The sequence below is a fragment of the Octodon degus genome, unplaced genomic scaffold, assembly GCF_000260255.1.
Source record: "Octodon degus isolate 3935 unplaced genomic scaffold, OctDeg1.0 scaffold00070, whole genome shotgun sequence".
Classification (NCBI taxonomy): domain Eukaryota; kingdom Metazoa; phylum Chordata; class Mammalia; order Rodentia; family Octodontidae; genus Octodon; species Octodon degus.
Window position 1 is genome coordinate 7,653,787 of NW_004524646.1, and position 26,584 is coordinate 7,680,370.

The following is a 26,584-nucleotide window of genomic DNA, read 5'->3' on the forward strand; positions in this document are numbered from 1 at the left end:
CTTGCCCCCCTCCTAGTACGGCTCTGGGTGCACTCCTTCTCCTGGGCCTCAGCTTTCTTGCCTGGAGAGTGGAGAGTGGGACACCCCCCCACTGGGGCCCTGAGCCTGGGCTGGGCCGCCCACCTGCTCGCTAATGTAGGTTCCCTGGTTGCCTGGCCGGACAGGGAGGAAAGGGGTCTCTAAAGATCCAGCTTCCTGTCCTAAGGGAGGCCCAGCTCTTCCAGATCTCCTGAGGAACGGGACAGGGCAGGGCCCGACACTGGGGTGGACGGGGTCTTCGTCCCTCAGAAAGCGGGTCTGGGGTAAGGACCGTCAGTGTCTCAGTTTCTCCCCTACTTAAAGTGCTTGTTGGCAGCTGTAAAATTTTCTGGTTCCAAACCCAATATAAGGTCTGAGGAAATAAATTCCTCCAGGTGCCTTGGACAGCTGAGCAGATGAATCCATCTACAAAGCGGGGAGTAAGTATTTTCTAGAAGAACGTCAAGCATGGGCTTGGGGAGAATCCGATCCAGGGGCTGGACCCTGGCTTCTGCACTGAGCTATTCTTCCAGCTCTTCTCAATTTTTATTTTGAGCAAAGGTCTCACTAAGTTGCTAAATTGCCTCTTGGGCTCCAACTTTGCAATCCTCCTGCCTCAGCCTCCTGGGTGCTGGGATTATAGGTTTGTGTCGCCATGCCTAGCTCTGATCCAGTTTTAAAGCCCTTAGGAACAATCCAGCGTTCCCTGCAAGGGGAAACCAAGTTTCCAGCTTTCCAGCCCAGCATGGAGTCACCCCCCCCCCGCCCCGCCTTGTCCAGACCTGGCAGCCTGATGAGATGGCCTGGCCTCAGCCCTGCAGGGGTGCAGGTGGGAACCTTCTTGGCCCACACAGGTGCTTCCCCTCCCCCTCAGCCCAGGTTGTGAGCTTAGTGCTGTTCACACAGGTGACCTGGCTCCCTGGACTCTCAGGGGCCCCCAAGTCTGCCCCTTGTGCTTGGAAATGAGAAACCAAGCCGACCGCCTTCCCCTTCCTCCCGGAGCAGCCACTCCTAACCGCTACTGAAGGCCCCGTATCAATGGGACACCCGCGCTGGCCTGCGCTATCAGAAGATGTGGAGCTCCTGCTTGGTGTCGTTGTCTCCCTGTCGCCTACCTGCCTCTGCTCATTCCTATTTCTCCTTCCAGTCCATACACTAAATCTTTGTGGTTTAAAAACCATCTCACTGTGTGTAGTGAGACGCTCCGAGCTCTGCTCCAGCAGCTGTTGGGCTCCTCACCATCTGGGTTGGGCGTTGGCTTCCTGGTAAGGGGCGGCCACCAAAGTGACACAAAGTGTTCCTGCTTTGCAGAACTGACCACAGACCAAGGCCACAAAGGTCACAAAATCCCACAGGAGAAGCTGCTAGGGATGTCCCTAGCTACAAATAGGCATCATATATAAAATTATATGGACTAAGCCTTTACATAGCGAGCATATAAAAATTCTGTACATGTTCCCCTAGCTGCCCATGGTATAAATAGACAAAGAGAACGTTGTATAAAAAGGAAGGTTGTCCCGGGGTCCTGGCTGCAGTATCTACGCCAAGCAGGCTGCAGTCTCTGGTCCACCGTCTCCAGTTTCTCCAGCTGGAGCCTTCGGAGCAGCCCCGGGACTGCAGAGGTTGGAAGAGAAGGTCAGCCGTGTGCCCGCGGCGGGCTAGGTGGGCGGGGGGCCGTTGTAGTGCAGCATGAGCGTGAAGGACCGCGCGAAGTTGTTGGCCCGCGTGCAGCCGTGGGCCTCCTCCCCGGCCGGCAGCAGGAAGAGCAGCAGCAGGAAGAGCAGGAGTAGCAGGGGCAACCAGAGCACCGCACAGCACGCCTTCCGGAGCAGAGAGCACGGGCCACGCCACCACCGCACCTGCGGGACAGACACAGCCGTGAGCGACTCCGAGCGCTCATCTGCGACAAGGGGCTGCTGTGAGGTTTGTCAGAAATGACGATCTCTGCTGTTTTCTGCCAACCGTTCAAGGAGCAGAAAGAAATAAAATCACAGGTTGCACCCAGCAGATTCATAACTCCTCTCCTGGTGTAGACACAGTCCCCAGCCCACGATGGTCCTGTACAGTGATTTTTCATTTCACAGTAGTGTGAAAGCCAAAGACACTCAGGAGAAGCTACGCTTTGAGTTTCCTTCTGTGCACGGGCTGCAGGCATCTCCAGTGGCGGGGTGATGGCAGTGAGCCGCAGCTCCAGGTGGGCCTGGAGAGACAGAGCTGGAGCAGCCGTGCTGCAGTGGGCCCTGGGGGACAGTGCGTGTGACGGGTGCATTTTGCTCATAGGACATTTTTAATTGGTAAAGACATGACCCCATCGAGCACCGGCAGGAGGCTACTTACCATGGCTCTCGAAGTTAGTCAACATCTTTAAACCTCACATTTGTCTTCTAGAAGAGGGGTAACAATGGCAGCCTTCTTACAGAGCTGCTGCTCCAGCAAAATGTGACAGAGTGCCCAGCACGTGTGGGCGCCCATGCAGCTGTCCTTGCCAGTGTGCATCTTGGCATCACTCCCACCTAAACCATCACCATCCCCAGCCACCGCTGTACACCCCACCACCATCAACTCCTCCCCAACCTCCTCATCCCCTTTCTCCTTTCCTACCTGGTCATCGTCACATCACTTTGTTATCCTCACCATCATGGTCACCCTAAGGTCAGTCTCACAGGCCCCAGTACCTGGAAATGTCTCTGCTGCATGCCCTACCATGTGTGCCCGCAGCTGTCCCCCAAGTCCTGCAGGAACTGGCTGGGTATGGCTGCCCTGCATGTTCCCACTGCCAAGGAAAGCAGAGGCTCTTGTAGCCAGGGTGTGGCATGGCGTGGAGTTCGGCTCCTGGTCACCTGCAAGGCAGGCTCCAATCTAGACCCTGTCATATAATAGCTGGGTGACGAGGACCCAAATCAAAGTGTGTTTATGCCGCAATCAGAAGGGTGCCGAGTCCTACCCTTGGTGCTGTTAGTCATGGTGCTAGTACTTTGAGCATGTGTGCTACTAGCGCTCCAATGAAAACAGCCCAGTGCTGTTACTAGAACATATCTGCTGGCTCCTGTAGACCAAAGGCTCAACAAACACCACGTCAGGGACGGGGGCAGTGACGGCAAGCATCACGGATACTTGGGATGGTGGCAGTGGGGCTGGATGGAGATAACTGTGGTGGTCGTGGTGGTGATGGTGATGCCGATGAGTCTTGGTGACGCTGGGGGTGGGGATGGCCATGGTGATAATGGAGTGGATGGGGCTGACCGTGGTGATGGTAGTGACTGTGATGGTCTTGGAGATGGTGACCATGGCGATGGTGATGATGACAGTGATGGTGATGACGGCCATGGTGTGGGGGGTGGTGGTGACGGTGGTGAGGATGCTAATGGTAGGATGACGGCCGTGGTGTGGGTGGTGGTGACTGTGGCAATGACTGAGGTGATGGTGGTTATCATTGTGGCGATGATATTTATGGTGAGGATGATGGGCATGTTCGTGCAGGTGGGCTCTTAGGGACGATGGTGACAATCGTGGTGAGGGTGGTGTCGATGGTAGCTGTGGTGGTGATGATGGTGGTGACAGTGATGGCAGAGGTCATGTCTGTGGTGAGGCAGTGGTGGCGGTGACCCCGAGGATGGTGAGGAAGGAGCCATGGTACAGGCAGTCACCTGGGAAGCACTGAGTGGGCTCTGGACTCCCTCTCTCATCTAAGCTACCTTGCTCACCTTCCTGCCCCAGCTCCCCCTCCAGACCGCCTCACCCAATGCTCTGCTGCCAGCCTCCAGGGTTCTCACTCGGCCAAGTCTTCAGACACTGACTGTGGGAACGCGCTGGCCCACGCAATGAGCAAGCGCTCTCGGCTGTATTTATCCAGCAGTGACTTCAGGTGCAGGAGGGGGTGACACACTGTTTAAGCAAGAGCCTGAGCTCCTGGGGGAGGTGGCTGGGTCCCTGCTGCTGACCGGGAGGCACTGGCCCGGCTGGTGTGGGGCTGCCACTGCCCGGGGAGGCCCTAACTTGACTCAGTGCATTTTGTGACCACTTCGCCTGACATCAAAGCTCTGGCTCATGCTAGAAGAGGGAAAGCGGACTAGGCAATGGGCTGCGTGCCCGCCCCACCCTGGGTTCTGCCACCACAAAGCCCTGTCACTACCACTGTCCCAAGTGGGGGGGGGCTGCTTTTGCCTGCTTTTTCCTGTCTACTCTTCTCTTCTGGGAGCAGACACTTGACCTACTCAGGTTAGCGGCTGTTGGTCGCAATCCTCTAGGAAAACACCTCCGAGGCTCTAAAGTGTGTTTGCGTTCACAAGTGTTGGCAAAGGGCAGCACTGCTGCCCGCCAGCCACTGCTCCTGAGTGCTCTCCTCCTCACTTCAGGGCCCTGAGATCTGAAGTGCTCCTTAAAATAGAAACGTTGAATGACCTTTAAAATAAAAGACATTTCAATATGCTTCTCAAGTGCCCAGGACACCTGAGCTGTCTTCTAAGAAACCACAAAGACTAACAACCTCAGCCAGGCAGACGGGCAGCTCCAACAAGGCCCACAAGCTCCCACTCCATGAAGGCTGCAGGGATCGGGTGCCATCAGCCCCCAGCTCCTCAGAGAGGACAGCACTGTCGCCTTCCAATGCTATCACTCTGGGGAGAGCCAGAAGTGGCAAGGTGTCAGATCCAGCGAGTGAGGAAGATCAAGATAGAGCATAATGCTGTCACCTGACAGAAATTGCCATCAAGCTGTCAACAGGGGCCTGGAATGAACAGCACAGGGTTGAGGCTGCCTGGGACTCTGCTCACTTGGGGGTCAGAGCCAGCAGGGCCCGGGAAAGCCTGGGGCTCCGGCTGTGACCAGGGAAGACCCAGGTTGCTTGGTGAATCCTGGGGTATCAGGTCCAACTCTACTGCCTCTGTCCCCACCCATCCTGGACCCAGATCATGATGCCACATGTCAGAGAAGCCACAGGCCACTTCCTCCCCCGAAGAAGATGGCCATGGTGTTAATGCCCGGGCTCCGAGCTAGGCAAGGTGGCACATGCCTATAATCCCAGATGACGGATTACATATCTGAGGCTGAGGCAGGAGGTTTGCAAGTTCGAGGCCAGCTTGGGCAACTTAGCTAAGATCCAATCTCAAAATACAAAATAAAAGGGCTGGGATGAGGCTCAGTATAGAGCTTCTATAGGGTCCAACCCTGTCTACTACAGAAACAAAACAAAACAGAACATGAAAACAGGCACATGAGTGTCCCTATGGTGCCTGGCATATACTAGGGATTCCTAAAAAAAATCATAGCTTAAAAAAGAATCATAGTTGCAAAGCCAAGTTATCTTCTTCCTGGAAGCTGGTTAGCGCTTTCTGAGCTTCTATGTCAGGGTACTCCTTCCCATCTAAGGCACCACTGTAAGAATGCCATCATTTTTCTCCCACCTAAGAGAATCACAACCTCATCAAGATTGAAAACAAAGTAGAGAAAGCGGACACAGCCTCGGGGTGCACGACCAACAAAGGGGAAGGAGGAGCGGCTTCCCAGAAAGGGGAGGTGGAGCCAGTGGATGATCTCCTGCCCCATCCTGGGCCGCAGCCAGGCCTTCGCTGAGAACCTGAACCACTGGCTGGAGCCCCTAGACTGGAGTCTAAGTTCACACCATCCAAGTAGTCCAACAAGCAAACAGAACACAGCCTGCAACCAGCGACACCTCAGAGGAGACGGGAGGAAGCGACTTTAAACATTCCCTGGAAAAACTCAATTGTAACAAGCAGCCCAAATGCCACAGAAGGGAGGCTGTGAGAGTGGGGGCCTTAGAAGCTTAGAAAGTGGTCAGGCACAGAGCGCATGCGCGGCAGCCACGCTCGAGGTCTGCCTGCTCACGCGCGCTATGGGAGGTGGCTGCTGTCTGCACTGGCAACTGCTTTGAGGCGCCTGGGGGCTGGCAGCATCAGCTGATGCCCCTTGAGTCAACATGTGCCTAGGGAAGGGCGGGGCTTTAGTTAACCCCCAGCCTGACTGCATCTTGGAAAGCAACAGCGTCTTGTGTGTGGGGGTGCTGGGCAAACACTGGGTGGCACGCGCCTGTGAGCACGTGGGCAGCTGCAAATTTAATAAATCTTAATGATCCTGTTTATACAAACAAGCAGGCTGAAGCCAGTGACGTAGCCGAGCTGTCAATGAGTTGGGGCTCGGAGAGAAAAAAAACTACAGAGGAGCCACGGCTCATAAATAATCGGCGTGGGGCCGGTTTTTTTCTTTCCTCTGCACTAAAAATAACGAATGGAATGTCTTGAAGTTGGCAAGACTGCAGCCTCTGCAGATAGCACTTTACTTTCTACATGTCAGCAGGCCTGAGTGTGCAATGTACACATGTGCACAAGTGTAGTCACATACGCGCACACGCACACTGGAACTAGCAAAAAGTAACCTGAGGACTGGGACAGTTTGGGCCCAAAGCGACCCCCAAAGCCCATATGTCATGAGGAAGTGAGAACAGGCCCAATGAGTCACAGACCAGTACTGCCACAGCCCTGATTCCAAACAAACCTCTCCTCTTTAGAAGCTGATGAGCTCAGCTGCTTTGTGACAGTGACAGAAAGCTGATGAACACAGGCAAAGCAGCAAAAGATAACAAGGAGCAAACCAAGGCAGGATTTCACCCTGAAAAGTGCCACCGCTCCTCTGCTCTCAGAAAAGAAGGGGCAGTGGGTGCAGAGGTCTCAGTCCTCCTTTACACAGGGGCTGAGCACCTACTGTGTGTCGTGCATTGTAACAGGAACTCTGCCGCCTGTTAGCTCAGGGACTCATTCTGTGCATCAGAAGGCCGTGGTGAAGTGACTTGCCAAAGGCTTCAGGCTGAAACTGAACCCAGAATCCAGAAAGCAGCAGTTCTCAGAATGTGGCCCTCAGCCTCCTGCTGGAACTCATCAGAAAGGCAGATTCTCGGGCAGATTCTTCAGACCTCGTGGATCTGAACTAGTAGGCATGGGGCAGCAGTCTGCTTTTCACAAGCTGCCTACACCAAGGCTTTTGTGTTGCTCCCTTCTGCACAGCAGGCTGGGGTCTCTTAGCTCAAAGCCAGCCATCCCAAACTGTACAGCCCACTTGCTCTAAATGTAGCCTAAAGCAGAGAGCACGGCCACCCGGAGCCTCTGGACTGTACATGCACAGAACCATGCCCAACACTGCTGGTGATGGATGAGCTGAAGCTCAGGGTTATGAAGCCCCTGGCCGTGGTCACTTTCCCCAAGCTCAGAGAGCAGAGCCTCTCACTGTGTTGCTGGGTGCAAGAGGCCCCTGGTGATCGCCCTCTCTACCTGGCCAGGTGGGCCATCTAGGGGCATAAGCTGCTGCTCTCCTGCTCAGGATGTGACCCAAGTGTCTAGAACAGAGTGTAGCACCAAGGCAGCACCCAGTGCCCATTGGCAGAATGAATGAATGGATGCATCGATGAATGAATGAGAGGAAGTGCCAATGAGCACACCACACCAACTCGTTTGCTATAGGCTGCAGGGAACTTGAGCCCATTCCCACATTAGTAAGTACTTCTTTGTGCAAGGCCCCAGGGAGGGGACCCAGCTATGGCTCCCACACGGGCCCTGGCCTGGGGCTGCATAGGTGGGGATTTGCGCCCAGGGAGGGCTGGATGTGCTGGAGCTGGAGGCAGCCCGGACACCTGGCCCTGGGCCCCCCATTTCCCAGCAGGAGCCACCAGTCTGTGGGCCACCTGACTTTTCACATCTTCTTCCCTAATCCAGGACCGGCTTGTTACACCTGAGAGAGAACCAGGGCGTAGGCTATAGGAAACCCCTCTGTCCATACATTATAGTATATGTGAGCTTCAAAATTAATTCCTGGAATAAACAAAGTCAGCCAAGATAAAGTTCCATTTCAACAAGCAGCTTGCTCAAAGCCACAAAGCTAGGGTCTGGAGTACATCCCCAATCTGGGGATGGCCCTTGGGCTTCCTGCAGATTCCACACAGGACACTAGAGGGCACCAGCAGGCCCACTGGTGTACACATCATAGAGCGCACAGTCTCTGGACCAGCAGACACTGGGCCTGTGTTGCCCTGGGCCAGTGTGTGACAGGACAAGAGTGTTCCCTCAGAATGGCAGCAGTGGTGCCAGCGATGTGCACCTGCCTTTTCCCAAAGCGAGGAGTCCCTGCAGCCCCCATGACTCCCTCCAAGACATGATGTAGAAGGTTACAACAAGGGCGTTGGGGTCTGAGGACAGGAGTGGTAAGTCAGCTCAACTTGCCGCCTGTGTCCTGGGCCTAACGCAGAAACCTGGATGCCCTTCGAGGGTCTGCAGGAGGCCTTTACCTTCCTGGGATGGAGCAGTCTGGGCTCACATGGTGCAAGGCCAGCAGAGCCTGCCCAGAACAGTGACGATGTTACTTATTCCTGTCATCTCGGCGCACGCTGCCACTGCCCCAGCTGCACACCCCATAGGGTGGCTCTGAACAGTCACAGAGTACAAGGTGGGAACATCGGCCAACAGCACCAAAGGCCTCTGCCATCCTTCCCCAGGGGCCACCAGAGCCCTGCACAGCCTCTGTCACTGAGTGCTCATACGGTCACCTGGAACCACCTAGTCCCTGGGAAGACCTGCTTTGTTCCTGTTGTCACAGCACTCATTAGCAGCTCCCTTGTCTTTCCCCAGCATCTGTTCCCAAGTGCTCAGGGCAAAGTGTCACTTCTCCATCATGTCGCCGTCATGGCTGTGTATTCTGCCCACCTCTGCCAGTTACCCCTTCAAACCTACGCTTCTGACTGCCCACAAATGCCTCCCCACGGAAACTTCTGGAAAAGCCAGTACCCGCCACCAGCTTTCAGGCTGGAGGCCCTCCAGTGGTTCAGGCAGATGACAACTCTTACCTTCTGGAATCTACTCTGCTCCCCTGGAGAACTCGGCAACTGCAGGAGAGGAAAAAGGGGGAAAAATAAGTGAGGTGAGCGAAACGTAAATCCCAGCAGAGCCGGTAATGGAAATTCATTTTGTCAAGGGAGTGTTTCTCTAAAATTTCTGGTCATCTGGACAGCCTGAGCCAGCAGGGCTCGAGTTTAACAAGCTTTTTAACACACTCTGGGCCCCTGGGAGTTGGTCTGCCAGAAAGGCCTGGCGGGGCCCTGCGGCCCACTGGGTAGGGCTGTGCTGACCCCTAGTGGCCGGCACAGCTGCTTCGGGGCCCAAAGTGCCTGCCAAGCTGGAGCTGGGCTGGCGTCTGGGGTCTGTCCCCTTGCACTGGGGTTGCTTAAGCTCCGCACCTCCCTGTCCTCACTGGTTCAGGTGACTAACAGGTATCTTGGTATCTCCTTTGTAGCGTTGTCACAGGGATACAGCACTTCGCAGGGGCTATTATTACTAGGGAGGCTGTTGGTACTATTTTCTGTACCAAGCACAGCACCCAAGAGAGGAGTGTTGTGCTCAAAGTTGTGCAGAGGTCAGCACAGAGGTGCGGCTGGACCCCAGGGCTCCACACACACAGTACAGTGGTGGGCTTGATGCCAGCTCTGCTGCTGCCCGGCAGTGTGATGTTGGGCAGGCACTTTGGCTGCTTGAGGGCGCTCTCTGGGGACAGGGACACAGCTGCCCCAGAGGAGCAAGCACGCCTTGCGAGCCAACTGTGAGGTTCCTGTGTGTGTCGCTGGAACTCTGGCCTGGTGAGGAGGAAGGAGGACCCGCGCCTCTCCCCGAGGAGTGGCCACCTCAGCCTAGGACGGAGGTGCCCAGGACCGAGCACTGCAGGTCAAGCTGTCTCCCTGCTGTGAGTGGGGCCAAACCCGAGCCCTTCCTGGGGCTCAGCACCCACCAGCAGGTGGCCAGCATCCTTGAGCTTGGACTTGTACAGCATCCAGCGGTAGCGCAGGTCTTCCAGCTCCTCAGAGGCCGCCCTCGAGGGCCTGAGATGAAGAAGAGTCTCAAAGAGATGCTGGCCCTCTGGGACTCGCGCCTGCAGCTCCTGCAGGGAGGGCAGTGTCAGTGCAGCCCAGGTGGTCCAGACCGCCTGAGTTGGCTAGTAGGATGTCAATCAATTGCCACTTGGTAGTGTGGCACAGGGGTCACAGACAGAACCATGGGGCCCTCATCTGTACAGACTGAAGCCACAGCTAGCTGGCGGCTGCTCTGCAGAGTGACAGAGAGGCTTCTGTGGACACTGCCCGCTTTCAATTCTGACACCCAGGGCTGTGTCCTCCCAGGGGCTGGCCCTGAGGATTGCCACTATCATAAAGGTGATCACAGGAGAATGCGCCTTTCTGCTGGTATTGCTGAGCCCCGGGCCAAGTGCTGTTGGATGAGGCAGATGCTGTGTGAAAGCAGAGTACTGTGTTCACCTTATTCGGAACCCCCAGAGGTCGCGTGAGGGGGCAGATGAGGGCACTACCTGCAGCCACTGGACAGAAGCCCCATCTTTGCACCCTGGCTGTCCCAACCCACAGCTGTGCAGCAGAGAACTCTGCCTAGCTCCTCAACGCCAGCTAGGACACAAGCTGGGCAAGACCAAAGGGGCTGACTGAAGAAGCTTCAAGTCATTCTGACCCAGCCAGACGCAGGTGGAGGTGTGCAGAGGGGTAAGCGCCAAATCTGGGACAGCAGGGGTGGCTGGGAGGGGCTTCCTGGTGACAAGCCACACAGATATATGGGCCAGATCACCCGAAGATGAATTACTGAAAACATTTCAGAGCCCTGAAAGGTTGATGGAAGAGTAAGGCTTGTCAGGCTGAAAGGCGGGAAAGGGAGAGTGAGGGTGCAGCTCAGGGCTGGAGTGCTTGCCTTGCATGCTCAGGCCCTGGGTTCCATCCCCAACACCCCAACACCAAACCCAAATAACAGCAGCAAGAACCTGGGAAAGGATGGGGATTCTGAGGAGGAAACTCTGGGTCCCAGCTGCTTCTACCTCTAGAACAATCTAGAAGAAACAACTATGGAGCAGACCTGTGCTTCTGGCAGACTCACAGTGGGGTATGCAGGATGGCCTGGGTTCTGACAAGCCCGTCCTCCCTTAGCGGAGACCCCGAGAGCCTCACCCTCAGAGTAAGGTGAGCCAGAAGTAAACCTGGGCTTGCGTGGGCCTGCAGCGTGGCTCTAGGTCATCTCAGAGGTCCAGGGAGCTATAAGCCTTGCTCTCGGATTCTGTGGTCTCATCCTAATAAAGCCCCTGTCTCTTGCAAGTAGCCAACAAAACCCCTTGTGGAAAAAAGAGATTATCCTAAATCCTTGACTGCTGTTACACATATTTTGTCAAGCACAATGTCCAGCACACAATCAAAGCAGCTTTGTACAGACACGACACCAAGAACAAGAGGAAGCAAACACCACACCCAACAGAAACCTTCTGAAAACGCCTTGAGACCCGGAATTACGAAGCAGCTGTATTCGCTGGGTTCGGTGAACTGAAGACAAGCTTAAACATTTCAGCAAGGGTCTGGAAGCAAGAAAAGTGACCCCCAAAATTGCCAGCCAAATAGATATTCCAGATCTCATCCTTACAATGACAAACGCTAAGAACACGATAGACACGTGTAATAGCAAGTGAGATGCAGCCAAAGAGAGAATTAGTAAGCGAGAAGATGGATCAGGAAAAGACACTCAGAATACAACGCAAAGTGACAATCGCTTCAAAGCCACACGAGAGAGGCAGAGTCATAAACTCACAGTGACAAAGAATAATAATATCAGTTTAAATGACATCAGAGAAAAATAAAAGGTAACAAGGAAGAGGCACAATTTAAGGTATAATGTCAGAGAATTTTCCAGAGAGAACCTAGACCATGGATTCTGAAATTCAAATGAATCTCAAGTACAATAAACAGAAAGAAATCCAGACCCTAGGGTACCATAGTGAATTTCATAAAAATAAGGAAAAGGAAAGGTAGGCCGGGGCCTGCTTGCTAAAGGTCTTACACGATAAGCTTTGAGTTTGAGCTCGATGCTGAAGTGCTTCCACTGGGAGGGCAAGGGCGCATTTGTGGCTGTGGATGAACCACAGGTGGCTGTAGAGCAAGCTGGGACCCAGGTAGTGGCCCAACAGGGAGAAGGGAGGAGAAACAGAGCCTGCGCCGCGGTGAAGATGGGCAGGGAGAGGGGCAGAAAGGAAAAGTGTCCAGGAGGTGGGTGGGATCAAGGCGGCGAGGGGGCGGCAACTGCCTGCCATTCCCTCCCAAAGTCAGGTGGAAACTTAACTGCAGATGCAGCAGGGTGAAGGAGACCCTCGAGGGGTGACAGGGCCACGTGAGGTACAGCAGGGCCTGGCGCCCTGACCTGGGACTTCTCAGCCAGCACAACTACGAGCCAAGAAATCGCAGCTCATTAGAAGTTACCCAGTCTCCTGCAGCTGCACAAATGGACTCTGGGTAACCACGCGTAGGAGAGAAGAAGGAGATGTGGCAGGCCATGAACAGAAGTGACCCTGGATCCCCCACTCTCACCCCACCCCTGGACATAACCTTGCCCTTGGTGACCACCTTGGTGTCCCTCTCGCCAAGTGGTGGAGCCTGCTTTTCCTTCTTCTTGAGTCTGGACTGGCCTTGTGATTTTACCCAGGAATGCCAGGGCAGGTAACAACCTGGTTCAAGTTTGGGCCTACAAAGGCCTTGCCTGCCTCTGCTGGGTCCCTCACTGCTCCGAATGAGGAGCCCAGCAATGTGTCTTGGCCCCTTGAAAGGGCAGAAGCCAGGGTGAACTCAGCCAAAACTGCCAAAAGTTAGAGTCACAGGTTAAATAAATAGCTGTGCCTTTAAGTCACAAGCTCTGGGCTAATTTGTTACACAGCAACAGCTAACTGATACACAGGAGTCAAAGGATTAGTGGCGATGTTTTCTGAGTAGGAGCTATAGAAGGAGGTTGACCGAATAGATGAACAGACGTAAGGAAAAGTTCCAAAATATCTGAATGTAAAAACATTTAAAAAGTCACTATTTACACACGAGGAAGAAAAGGCTCTCAAGCGCTCATGTGTATCGTGGTTCCCTGCGTGAGAAATTCTGGAGAAGCTGGGTACGCTGGCGCATGCCTGACAGCACAGTGCTCCGGGAGGCTGAGGCCTGAGGCTCTTGAGGCTGAGGCCAGCCTAGGGCGACTAAGCAAACAAAGCCCTATCTCCAAATTAAAAATGAAAAAGGGCTGGGTGTAGCTCAATGTGAAGGCCCTGGGTTCAACCCGCAGTACCACCAAACAAACAAAACAAAACAAAACAAAACAAAGCAAAAGAAAACACCACCAAAGAACTCGCTGGGGCCAGCATGTCTGAAAGATCGGCGCCAACTCCAGGGGACAGACCTGTAGCTTTGCCTCTCTGGCCCTCACGTCCTGGGCTGACGTGGCTCTCATTGCAATAATTCTAACCAGCTTGGATTTTTCCTCCTGCAGCCACTGCTCGAAGTTGCTCAGGAGCTGGGAGAAATCTTCACGGCTGCCTTCATCTTCCTCAAGCAGATTTGCCTGCAGGAAACATGTGACAAAGTGACAAAGTGACAGAGGCAAGCAAGGACAGTTGGCCCTGGGGAGGCCACCAAGCCAAAGGGGAGGAAGAGGGCAGGATTCCCAAGGGTATGGCAAAGGCTGGGATGAGGAAGAGACCACCGCCACATTAGGGGCCAAGAGCATCCTTGTCACCTGCCTGGTCCCCATGGATATCACCACCCTCCTGTCCAGGACAGTCCCCTGTGACCACCCTTGTGCCAGGCTCTCTCCACCCCCAGGCGTGGGCCCTACTGGCCTCCAGATGTCAAGTGGCTTCCCTGTCCCCTACGCTGGAACCTGCATGGGTCTCGGGCCCTGGGCTTCTCCCTCCAGGTCCTGCCACATCATCCCTCGCCTGGACCGCACCGCGCTCCCTCCTCTCCTCCACTCCCACAGATCCCTGTGGGCTCAGCTGACACTTCATCACCCCTAGAAGGGCTTTCCTGCCCGAGAACTGGGTCACAACTAGTGACCCAGCTCTACCACAAGCTCCCGGAGCAGCGGGCCTTCTGCCAAGCTCTGCGCTTTCCACAAGCCACCAGCCCAGAGTGCGCTTCAGCGCTCCTCAAGCTGTGCATCCCAGGCAGCAGCCAGGGTGTCCCTGGGACACAGCGAGCAGTGCAGAGCCGGCAGGTAAGCAGCTGCGCTGGGTCTGAAAAGCTCTCGGAGGTCAGCACGTCACTCACAGAGACCCGCCTGCAAGCCCTGTCCTGGGAAGGTAGCAACCCTGGCACAGGTATCTGGATGCAAGCCAGCCTTCAAAGCACAGGGAATGAGCAAGTGGAGGATAAGTAACTTTGTTGCTTTTTTTTTTTGATACAGGGTCTCACTCTGTTGTCCAGACTAGCCTTGAAATTCTGCCTGCAAGAAATCCTTCTGCTTCAGCCTCCTAAATAGCTAGGTAGGCGGGTGCCATTATGCCCAGCTTGATGATTTTTTTTTTTCTTTTTTTTTTTTTTTTTTTTTTTTTGAACAAGTGATAGTATTCTTTTCAGCCTGGCTTAGCTTTTTAAAGGCAGCTAGGGAAAGTGAGGAATGATACCATGCAGTTTTCACAAAATATAGCCATATCACAAAAACACGTCTTCTTGGGAGATCCAGGTTTGCAGTCTGGGGCCAGTAGGAAGTTTTCCACGACTGTCCTCCAGCAGGGTTGGCTAGAGCTGCCCAGGTGAGGACCAGCACAATCTACGGGACCTTCCAAGATGCCCGTGAGCTGCCCAGTGGCCTGGCTCTGCAGTGGCACAAGTAAGAAAGGATGTGTCCACGTCCCAGGGGCTGGGAAGTGGCCCTTGGCAGGGTGGAGGCTGTGCAGAGACTCTGCTACGTCACTTGGGCTGGATCTGACCTGTCGGAGGCTCCACCACAAAGACTCACCCGGCGCCAGCGTCTGGGGATGGGATCCAGGGGGTTGATGAGGAAGCCTGACTTCGGGATGTTGTTGGTGAAAACCAGCTTCTTCCCAGAGTCCACCTCTGTGCTTTGCAGCTGCCGGTTTCGGATGAGGCTGGGAAGACAAAGTGTGCCCAACTCGAGACAAGGACCTGACGGGGACCACATAGTCACAAGAGCAGTGACAGTATTGGGACTGCAAGGTGGTGGGAGATCTTTCAGTCTCACTGTTAACAGCCAGTCAGTAGCGACCCTTCAGGCTGGCCTGAAGGCTCCAAGCCACACCCAGGTCTGGTTTATTCCATTAAATCCACATGGCCCCCACATGACGAAGACACTGAGGCTTGAGCTGGGATGGTTGGCAGCCAACTGCCCATCTAGGACCCTTCCCGGCTCCTCCTACCCCAGCAGAATGACCAGCTGGTCCCAAGCATACAGACACCCAGGCGCCAGGCCCCACCCTGGCCCAGCCATCAGCCCCAGGACCCCGCAGGCCCTGGGCACAGGCTTACCTCAGCACCTCCTCTTCCAACAGCCGCAGGGTCTGCCAGGACTCGGCAAGCTCCCTCAGCTCCTCCTGGACCTCGGCCGCGCCCTCTGGAGAAGACTTCTCCATCACCAGCCGGCCGTGCGCCTCTACCAGGGCCATACCGGCCTCCTTCTCCGGGAGCTCAGCCAGCAGTGACTGAGGACAGAGATGCCGACACACAGTGAGGCCTCAGGCATGGGGCATGCACGTCCCCCTGTGGGAGCCTCGGCCAATGAAGCTGCTGGGGCAGGGGGCAGGACAGGAAATCACCACCTCACCTCTATGCCAGCCTCTCGGGCCTCGGCATTCCACGGGCCCTCTTCCCCTCGGTGCAACTCCAGCGTCCGTGTGACCGTGGTGACCCACTGCTGCAGCTCCAGGAGCTGGTGGCTGAAGGCGCAGTGCTCCCGCACACTCTGCTGACACCTGTCCACGAGGTCCTGCGGCCACCCCAAGGCCAAGGCTCTGAGCTGTGGCCTGGGCAGAGACCCCAGGCATCACCCCAGCCCTGCAGGATGCCCAGCCCACCTGGACCCTGGCCCCCACCCAGCACCAGGCCACAGGCTGGGTCCCAGCTTAAAGGCATCACCCAGGAAGGCCACCTCTGGCACAGCACACCAAACCACCAAGGTCAGACGAGGGTGGATGGTTATGGCTCTTGGCCACACTTGGTGTGAACTACACAAGCACATGGGCAGACCGTAGGCGGCATCTGGCACACCCAGCCCAGGTGTACCTCTGACCCGGCCACAGCCTGCTGGCCTGAGCCCCTCGCCTGTACCCAAAGATGCCTGTGTACTGTTGCCAGGTGTCTGGTGACACAAGACTGGGTGGGGCGCTCCAAGGTGCAGTTGGCGCCACATGCAGCAAGGCGGACAAACTGCTGACCATCAGGGTTAGGGCTGGAAACCTCACCCTAAAGAAAACACCCTGTCCTCTTAGAGGGGGCGGGAGTGGGGACAAGGGGTGGGGGAGGCTAGATGACTGCACTGTCTCAGGGTGCTGGAAACACGGATCTGTTAAATTCTTAGATTCTGCCATGTGGCACACTCAGATGGCCCCTCCCCAGGAACACCCTTCTCTAGGACGTTCTCGAGCCAGCCCTCTTCCTTGCACCCTGCCTGCTGTCTGCCTCCTGGGCCCTGCCTGCTGTTGGCTCCTTGGCCTGGGCCCTGTTCTTCTGCCTCCAGGGAAGGCAGGCAGTGTACCCAGAAGGGTGGCCTCACTTCATCCTCCTGGTCACCCTGCCTGGGAGCCTGGGAGCCTCTGGCCCAGGGACTGCTATTCCCGTTCCCCAGCCCAGGGCCTCGTGGCACTGTGCTGACCACCAAAGGCCCTGCTCTCCTGCATCCTGAAGGTACTGAGGAGTCAAGAACACCAGACAGGACAAGGAGACTTGGCACCCCTAGGCTGCAGAGAGTTCTGCACGTGTCCTCAGCCAGCTACCAAACGGTCCTTGGACCCACTCCACTGGTGCCACTGGGCTGGTCCTTCCCGGCCCTCGGACCAACATCGGTCCTAGGCTGGCTGTGCTTTCTGCTGCACAGCTGTGCTGTGAGGCTGGGATGTGGCCGGGGAGACAGGGCCACTGACACTCACTTCAACAACAGCCAAGTATCAAAATAATAAGGGGCCAGGCGTGGTGGTGCATGCCTGTGATCCCAGCACTTGGGAGGCTGAGGCAGGAGGATTGTTGCGAGTTCCAGACCAGTCTGGACTACATGGTGAGCTCAAGGCCAGCCTGAACTGCATAGCGGGATCGTCTCAAAAAGACAAAAATAAATAAATAATAATAATGGACATATCTTTCTTTAAAGAAGGATGAAAACCCTAAATAAAGTAGACATTGGAACTGGAATGGCACCACTGCAAGGCCGATGAAGCGCCCCTTGTTTGTTACAGGAGCCCCCTGCTTGACACTGGGAGCCGCTTGCGGCTTCTCAGGCTCCTGGGGCCGGGGCTGCTAGCTACCTTTCTACCCCCACCCCGAACCCCAGGCCAGCAGATGCTCATGGGTTCAGCAGAATCGGTGGCTCTGACCAGGCCCCGGGCATCCCTGAGGCCAAGGGGCTCCCTGTGTTTCTGGAGACCATGGGGGACAGTACAGCTGCCATTAGAGGGGTGGGGATACCACACTGAGGGAGGGCGGTCAGACGGTTCAGCGCTGCCCCACGGCCCACAGACGTCCACGGGGCTCACACACCTGCTCCTGCTGCCCCAGTGCTGAGCTCCACAGAAGCGCTGCCTCCCCAGGAGGGGGCCGCCCGCAGAGCCCGCGGCAGGGCTGCTTTGGCTCGGTCACAGTTTTACACACTTCTGCAGCCTGCAGCCCAGCTGGCAGTGCCACAGGACGTGGCATTTGGGTGGTGACAAGCAGGAGGTGCTTTTTTCTGTCATTACTCCCTTTCCCCAGGGGAGGCCCCAGGAGGCGCCTTTTTCTTTGGGCCAGGGTCTCACTGTGCAGTTCAGGTTGGGCTTGAGCTCATTATGCATCCCAGGTTGGCCTCGACCTCATGATCCTCCTGCCTCAGCCTTCCCAGTGCAGGGGCACCTTCTGACCCCTTCCTGATGCCTCAGCACCTCCACACCGAAGGACATTGGTCACATTTACTTGTACAAAGCTCCCTTTTCTCTCCTGAGCATTGAGCTGTCTGTGAAGTTGAATTATATGGTCCATGGGTTCAAGCCTGTAAAGAGCAGGGTGAAGGTGGCGAGCACTGCAGGGGATGTTCCTGAGGCGTGACAGCTGCAGCCCAGAAGGCCGACCCAGACCTCTATCCCCTCCAGTCTCCGCCTGAGGCCTGGAGTCTCGGTTGCAACCACCTCTCCAGTCAATTTCGAGGAGCCTGGGGTTCTACCCCAAGAGAGCGCAATCAATCCTGCATAAACCCAAGAAAGTGCTCGGGCGGCCACTAGAGGGCGCTGCCGACGAGGCTTTGTGGTTGCCAAGGGCAGGGAGCAAGCGCTGAAACCACAGCTTAGGGGCCTGCTCCCCGCTCAGCCTGGGGCCGCATCACCACTGAGCGTGCTGCGCTCTCTGACAGTGCTCTGGCATTCATGCTGCCTCCGCCCTCAGCGCCTAGAACAGCACCCTACATGCAGGAGGCGCTTAATAATCCTCGCCTGTTACATAAATGAAGAGAGGTGGAAGGAAAGAAGGGAGGGAGAGAAATAAAGGGGTCAGAAAGAACGAAGGATCTGAGTGCTGCGGTGGCCAACCTTAGTCCTGGCACTTGGGAGGCTGAGACAGGAGGATCACTATGAATTCCAAGCCAGCCTGGGCTACATATTGAGATCCTCTCTTGGCATCCCCTTCCTCCCTCCCCCCCCCCCCCCCGGGGAAAAAAAAAGGTATGAAGGAAGGAGAAGGAGAAAGCCCTGGGCACATAGGAAGGATTCCAGGGACTGGTACTTCATCCGGATCTTACCTCCAGGGACCTGCGCAGGGCCTGGTAGTCAGAGGAAAGCTGGTCCATTTTGTGCTGGTGGCTGGAATCCTCCCGGACAAGACACCTCACGGCCTCTACCTGCGCCTCCAGCTCCAGCCCCTCTTCCTGCAGGCCCTGCGGTGCAGAGAGGAACAACGTCGTCACCTGCTGTGCAGTGGACGGGGTAGGGCTCTGTGTACAGGGTCAGGGTTCCTCGCACTCCCCCACTTCCGCGGCCCAACCACGTGACTGGTCTGAGAAGCCCATTCGGAGCACTGATGAAATTTTAAAATCAGGCAAAAATATTCTAGAAATGAAAATCAGGTCTGTGCACGACCAGATGGCATCTCTGGGGACAAATGCACATCTGGACTTCCACGCGGAGCCCCCCTCTGGCTAGGAAGAATCTTGTCCTGGTTTCAGCTTTAAAGCCCCATGTACAGTGTATCCCTGTCTCCCAGAGCACACTCTCAATTTATATGTGGGTCTGTGCTTGGGTTTTAGAAAGATAATCACAGTATCACATGCACCTTAAAAAGCCGCAAAGGTGGGGGCCGGGGAGATGGCTCAGTGGAATAAGCGCTTCCCTGGCAAGCGCAAGGGCCTGAGTTCAATCCCCCGTTCCGCAAAAAAAAAAAAAAAGCCGCAAAGGCTGGAAGGTGGTGGTGTGGGTCTGTAATGCCTGCATTCGCGAGGCTGAGGCAGGGGGCTCGCCACAAGTTAAAAGCCCAGTCCGGGGCTGTATAGTGAGGTCAAGGTCAGGCTGAGCTACAGGTGACTGAAACATATTCTCACTTTTAAAAGTGGCTTACTCCGGGATGGGGAGATAGGTTGGTGGTTTAAGTGCCTGGCGGCCAAGCGCAAGGACACTAGTTCAATCCCCAGTACCACATGCCGTGTGGGCCAGTAGGTGTGCCAGCCACTGAAACCGAGCGTGGCGGTGCACAGCTGGGGGGGCTGACACAGGAGGATCATTATGAGTTCGAGCTGTGTAGCGAGACCCTGCACCAAATAAATAAAAAAAGACTTTAAAAAGTGGCTTATTCAAAGGCCTGTGGACTCAGTACTTTTTTAAATAAATACCGTTACACTTAGAAACTAAGGGGCAAAGGAAACGGTTCTCAGTATTTTGCTAGGGCTAAGCCTCAGTAGTTCGGTTCAGTAATTCTTACCATTAATATGTGCCAGTAATTGTAGCAATAATAAAAAAGAATCAGCAGGTGAGAAGCACTAAAGGCCTTGCTGAAGCCAGGACCCTCCGATAGATTTAGTCCCCTGAGAGGAGAGTCTGCTTCTGCTGGCCACAGGAGGGCGCTGCTTCTGGATACACCAGGTCCCCCCACCGCCCCACCCCTTACCTGCAACCGCTGGAGCTGGGCCTGCTTGCCTGGCAGGTCCCGCTGAAGCCCTTTCTCAGCTTGGAGCTTGGCCTGCAGGTCCAGCAGCTTCCTCTGCAGGGGCACGAAGGCAGCCCCAAAGTCCTTGTGCTGAGCAAGCAAACTCTGCAGCGAGAGAACAGGCCGCTGGAGCTTACGGGCTTCCTCCTAGGCGCCCCTAGGAGCTGGTGCTCCGCCGCAGGCTGCATTCTCCTGGCCAGCTCTACTCTAGTGCCACCTCCCCGAGGAAGCCCATGGGCCAAGTGTGCTAAACTGTAGAACCGGGCTGGCCAAGCCGCTGCATCCTGCCAGAGGCCTGTTTGTGTAAACAAAGTTTTATTGGGACACGGGGCGCCTTTTCATTCTCCCCATCCCTGACCACAGCTCACCGACCTCAGCCGCAGACTTGGGGTGGGAAAAGCCTCCCCTAAGCCCCCAGGGCCCGGCCGCCCACCCGCCCCCTCACCTGCAGCTTGCCCTTCCTCCGCAGGAGGCCGCTGTGCAGCGCATCTCTGTCCTGCGCGCAGCCGGCCACCCGCTCCAGGAGGCCCGCGGCTCTCTCGGGGCCGAAGATGCCGCTCAGCAGATCTGGCTTCAGCCGCAGCGCCGCCAGCTGCTCCTGCAGGCGGGAGCTTTCCGCGAGGGCCGCCTGCGAGTGATAGGGCCTGGGTGAACCATGGAGTAGGGCCGGAGGGATTCGGGACCACTGGGGGGCGGGGAGCCGCCACTCCATGATGTGTGTGGGGTGGCTGCAAACCCAAGTGGAAATCCCAGCTGGCTGGACTGCAGGGCCTGCCCCACCCCATCACCTTTTTCCCCACCCCCAGGGCGGTACAGGTCTGAGGAGCATGATCCCAGGGGACTCCCCTATGGGCCACCTCAGGTAGCCTCCACGCAGCCAAGCCTGCATAGTCCAGGCCCACAGCCTCCAGAAAACCGGTCTGGACCACATGCCAACCCAGCTCATCCTCACACCCCAAAGCCTCTCATCCCCTCCAGCGCCAGAGCTGGGCTGCCTCTCTGGTGGCTCTTGGTGAGAGCTTTGTGCTTCTGTAACTGAGGGTCTGACAGCTGTCTCTGGCCTGACTTAAGATCCTGAGCAGAGTACAGGGCTGGGAGCAGGACAGAGACCTGAGGCCAGGCAGGTGGGTAGCTGCAATCTCTGTGGAAAGTGCCTTGTTCCTAAGCAAACCCTGAGCACTGCTGGGTTCATAGCAAAGCCCGAGGAAATCAGAGAGGGCTCCCTGGAGGAGGGAGGCAGCCGACAGCTACCTCCAAGGCCGGGGAAAATTCTAGAAGGATCTCATTGTGCTCACAGCTGATTTGGTTGCACTGGGGCTTGACAGTGAGGACATCTGGGTGTGACAAGCTGCCCCCTTGCCCAGGAACAGATGCTGGCTCACAGGAAGTAAGAACTTGGGCCAGCGAGTCACCATCGTGCATCTGGATAGGTTAGCTGGGAGGCCTGGGGCAGCTGGGAGCCTCGGTTTCCTCTTTTGCGACACAGGCACAGTTTGTGGGATTGTTACAGGGTTTAAGTGAGACCACAGTGCCTGACATCCAGCGAGCACACAGGAGAGACAACTTCCCAGCTACAAAGGGCTGGACAGAGTCTCCCCAAAAACATACAGCGATGGTGTAACTCCACCAGTACCTTGGGATGTGCTCTCCGAGGACAAGCTCTGTGCAGATTTGTACTAAAATAAGGCCCCCAGAGGGGTCCTCAGCCAGCTTGACCAGTGTGCTTGCCTAAGGGAAGCTCTAACCACAGACATTTTCCAAAAGAGAAAGATGCCAGGACACAGGGGAGAGGCAGCCACAGGATTTGGAGGGGGAGCGGGGGGGGGGGACAACTCTGTCACCAAGGGTGGCCCAAAGGCTGGAACCCCCCAGGAACTGCGAGAGGCGGGGAGGGAACGCAGTACCAGACAACGCGGTCTTGGACTGCTGGGCTCCAGCCATGAGACTTCTGCTGCTTGAAGCTAGCCAGGTTTGGTGTTTTGTTAAGGCAGCAAAGCCCATCTTTTAGGGCTCAGTGCCTTAGTTCCCGAGGAGCCTGGCAGATCCACAGAACATGCTGAGGCTGAACGCAGGAGCCAAACCAAGGAAAGTTAGAAGGGCGGCCATGGTGGTACACACCATACCCAGCACTCTGGGAGGCTGAGGCAGGAGGCTTGGGAGTGGAAGGTTAGCCTGGACTCCTCAGCAACTTAGTGAGCTCCAAAATTCAAAAAGGGTTGGGGATACAGTTGAGGGCAAGGGCTCTGAGTTCAATCCTCAAAGAGCTGGCAATTTGAGCCCTGGCCTATGGAATCCACCGCCGGCAGACAGCAAGGGCAGTGCAAGGCACACTTGCTGATAGCTGCAGCCAGTCCCGCCCCACCTGCAGCGGTGGAGGCCCCCAGGCCACCTCCAGAAAGACAGGACTTTCCCCTCTGGCCTTGCAGAGGTCCTGGTTTTTGTTTCCAATCCCCTGGCCAGAAGGAGATGACAAAACCTTGGTGACAGAGCAGGGAAAGTCCTCAAGGGGAGGTCAGGTGGGGCTGAGTCAAGGCCTGGCCCTGCCCCATGAGGCAGGACACGTCCCCCTCCAGGACCCAGGGACCGAGATACACCCCTGGCTTCTGCCTCGCTCAGCTGTCTCTAGAACCCTGGTGCAAGCAGGGGTGAGAGCGTTAGCCAGGAATCTGCCGCCCACACTTTGGCCCCAGCTCGACCTCTCCAAGCGAAATGACCTTGAACAAGCAGCCTCACTTCCCTGCAATCCATTCCTCCTGTGAAAAGAGAATCATGGCAGGCAGGGAAGCCGAAACCTGTAAGCAGAGCTGTCCAGCCCATCTCAGTTAGGACACTGAAGACCTGGAAAGAATGGAAAGCTCCATTTGCGGATGCACTAAATGACACCTACTACAGGATGGAAAACTGCATAGCTGCTAAAAAGACTAGCTTTCCTGTGAGTGATTTCTAAGTGGTACCTGAGAAAAGGCCTAAGGTGTGGAGGAAAAATATCAGATGAGACTCCGTGACATGACTCTAAACACAGGGAAGTTCTAATTAATCAAATCTCCTGTCCCCGAGTGACCAAGCCTCATGGAAACATCTAGATGGACTTTATCATCTAGATTGGGGATGTTCTGACCCAAAGTTGACGTCTGTGGCACACATGAGGTTCACCGTGGGGAGTCTTGAGGAGTACCCTAAGATCACCGTCAACCTTGGAACCTGGGGAGGGGGAAGGGGGCCCGCTGGACTCTCGGGAGAAGGGCCACGTTCTGTGACATAAAACAATGCAGAGAGCCGGGTGTGACAGCCCACACCTGTAACCCAGCCCTCCGAGGCTGAGGCAGCAAGTCTGCCACAAGTCCCAGGTCAGGCTTGGCTACCTAGTGAGTTCAAAGCCAGGCTGAATCTCATAGCATACCTTGTCTCAAACAAAACAAAACATGAGAGAGAAAACAAATTCTCCTTCTACCATGAGCCCCAAATGGAAAATCACAAGGTTAAATGCTGTAAAATTGGCTTTGAATATGGCTGAGTAGTTTCCTCAAAAATGAGTGGGTGCCAGCCCCGGTTAATGATTCTCCAGCAATACCAAGCTGGACAAAAAGGTCTCAACATGTCAACAGTGGCCTGTGGCTGGTGGGATTGTGGGGCTGTTTTCTTCTTCAGAAACATTTATGTCCCCCGAGGATGGATATGGACGCCTTTTATAAGGACGATGAAAATCAGTGTGAAGGGGGCTGGGGATATAACTCAGTGGCATAAGCACCTGCCTGGCCAAGCGCAAGGTCCTGAGTTTGATCCCTGGTACTATAAAAAAGAAAGAAGAAAAAAAATAAAATAAAAAAGAAAATCAATGCTAATACTGGGCACATTTTGTGTCCCTTCTCCCTCTAGGAATCTCTGGATACAAAAGTATTGGATGAATTTCAGAGCTCAGTGATAATAAAACATGGAGGATGGACAAATTGGGCCTCCAAGTGGCCAGGCACTGAGGCAGAAACCACTGGCTGCTCGTCTCCCCGCTATTCTTCTGGCTTTCTCACCGAACAGGCAGCATCTTGCTTTGGAAGCAAGGTACCCAGGCAGGGATCCAGGTACATCATTAGTATCAGCTGTTCATAGCAATCCCATCATCCTCGGCCAGGGATGGTCATGTGACCTTGTGCAACCAATGAAATGTGAAAGGTGTGTGCCAGGGTTTCTGGGAAGGCTCTGTGACAGTGGGCATGGCCATGGCAGGAACCCTTTTGTCCCCATATAAGAGATGCTGTTGCTTATGGAAAGATGCCTGTGTGGAGTAACAGCAGCCACCTGGGGCTGGAAAGAGAGACATGGCTTTGCCCTAGAAAGACCCTGGCTATGGTGACACTGTCTGGTGGTAAGTCAGCCCGAAGAACTCTGCTTTAAGCTATCACTGTCAGGATTTTTGTCGCTTGTAGCCACAAGAGGAGGGATGGTCTGAAACAGAACTGCTAACGCTGCCCCAGAGGATGGCCGATACTGGGTCCCAAAGTGGGGTCCCTGGACACCTCCAGTTGGGAGCAGGTCCACGAGGAGTCTGGGGTCATACCATGCTTCACCTGCTACCCATACGCTAAGGATGGCCTTTGTCACTGACAGCAAGTAATGTCACTTACTGTGCACTGTGTCCCCAGGAGCAGTGAGGTCAGCCCAGATATCAGAGGGCCCAGGCACACAGGTGTCCCCAGGAGGGAGCCTGATACCACACGTCAGCAGGGAGCCACCTCAGCCCCCGAGGCTGCCACCCTGGCTGAGGCGGGCTTACCTTGATCTGGGGCAGGAAGGTGTGGACGGAGGGCAGGTCTGGCAGGCTGTCGGTGACATCCAGGAGCCGCTGGGCCAGGGCCCGCCACAGCTGCACATCGTGGAGGGGTCGCTGGAAGTGCTGCCACAGCTCCACCCGGGTGGCATTGCGCAGCTTGGCACTCTTCCCCTTCATGCTGCAAGCCCCAGAAGGGCACAGATGAGCGTGGAGAGGGGCAGGGCGGGGTGCACACAGCGGGGGCAGGGAGCAGGTGGAGGTGGGAGGGACGTGGGTGCTTTGGGTGACAGGCTATGGCCGTGTGCCTCAGGGCTGCCTGAGCACAGAGCCTGGGGTTCCCTGAACAACCCTCCCTCCCCCGGGCTCTGGTACCAAAGATGACACGTGAGCGGGGAAAGGGATGGGAGCCTGAAGTCAGGCAGACCTGCCACGTGACTTTGGTGACTTAGTCATTGAGCCTCAGTTTGCTCACCTGGAAAGTGGGAACACAGGGCCCCTCCCACAGTGCCCCTATGAGTACCTATCGAGATAACACATGGAGATTTCTCCCAGGAATAGAAGATGAGTTAAGCAAGGCATGATGGCACATGCCTGTCATCCCAGTAACTTGGGAGGCTGACACAGGAGGGTCTCCACAAGTCTAGGCCAGCCTGGGCTACAAGTGAGTTCAAGACCAGCCTATACTACATAATGAGACCTTGGTCTTCCCACCGGGGACATTGAAAAAAAATTAATTTAAGTTTTAAAATGGAGTAAACAGGGCTGGGGAGATAGCTCAGTGGATTAAGCGCTTGCCTGGCAAGTGCAAGGGCCTGAGTTCAATCCCCGGTTCCGCAAAAAAAAAAAAAAAAAAAAAAAAAAGGAAAAATAAAATGGAGTAAACAGCCAGGGATAGAGCTACACATCATCTGCCTAGCAGATGCAAGGTCCTGAGTTCGATTCCAAGTACCAAGAAATCAAATAAAATTAAGTAAATGACAGACATGTGAGTCCTTAAAAAGTTTACTCTGTCCCAAGAGCGTTTGTGGGTTTGGATGAAGTAACTGTGAACTTGAGCTAGACTTGTGCCAGCCCCGAGCAAGGGCCCAGCATGGTGGCCTGATGCTGAGGCTGGGACCTCAGAGGCCTGCAAAGGAGCTGCCCTCAAGCAGCCTGGTGGCCTGGCCTCGTGACCTGGGACTGAAGGCCCGAGGGGAAACTGTCTCAGCCCTAGATTGGTGCTGTCCTCCAGGAGCCAGCAAAAGCCTGTCTGAAGATAGTATCATGTAGGGCCTGATGTCCCTGTCCCTGTCTCTGTCTCTGTCTATGTCTCTCTCTCTTTCAGACAGGATTACATTATGTAGCCCAAGCTAGCCTCAAAACTGGCAATCCTCCTGCTTCAGCCTCCATAACCAGCAACTGATTTCTACAAGTAACCTTTCCAATAAATTTTTCACAGTAGCTGGGAATGGTAGCGCTAGCCTGTAATTCCGGCACTTTGAGGGGCTGCGGCAGGAGCACCACCAGTTTGAGCTCAGCCTGGGCAATTTAGAACCATAGTGAGACCCTGTCTCAGAATAAAAGATAAAAAGCTCTGGCAATGAAGACCAGTGGAAAGGAAAGGAAAGGAGAGGAGGGGAGGGGAG

General features: G+C 55.4%; 1 protein-coding gene across 2 annotated transcripts in view; it reads right to left on the minus strand.

Annotated features, from left to right (window-relative positions):
• Positions 1–875: 875 nt before the first annotated feature.
• Positions 876–26,584, minus strand: part of Syne3 (spectrin repeat containing nuclear envelope family member 3) — a 78,808-nt gene continuing 53,099 nt past the window's right edge. For both annotated transcript variants that reach the window (XM_004635174.2, XM_023719695.1), the window contains exons 8-18: positions 24,963–25,137; positions 20,640–20,822; positions 20,156–20,299; positions 18,798–18,932; positions 15,648–15,809; positions 15,353–15,525; positions 14,826–14,955; positions 13,266–13,427; positions 9,799–9,948; positions 8,864–8,902; positions 876–1,877 (exon numbers count right to left, since the gene is read on the minus strand). In XM_004635174.2, coding sequence (XP_004635231.1) covers positions 1,677–1,877; positions 8,864–8,902; positions 9,799–9,948; positions 13,266–13,427; positions 14,826–14,955; positions 15,353–15,525; positions 15,648–15,809; positions 18,798–18,932; positions 20,156–20,299; positions 20,640–20,822; positions 24,963–25,137 — 1,654 coding nt within the window. In that variant the 3' untranslated portion in view covers positions 876–1,676. The remainder of the gene's footprint in view (positions 1,878–8,863; positions 8,903–9,798; positions 9,949–13,265; positions 13,428–14,825; positions 14,956–15,352; positions 15,526–15,647; positions 15,810–18,797; positions 18,933–20,155; positions 20,300–20,639; positions 20,823–24,962; positions 25,138–26,584) is intronic.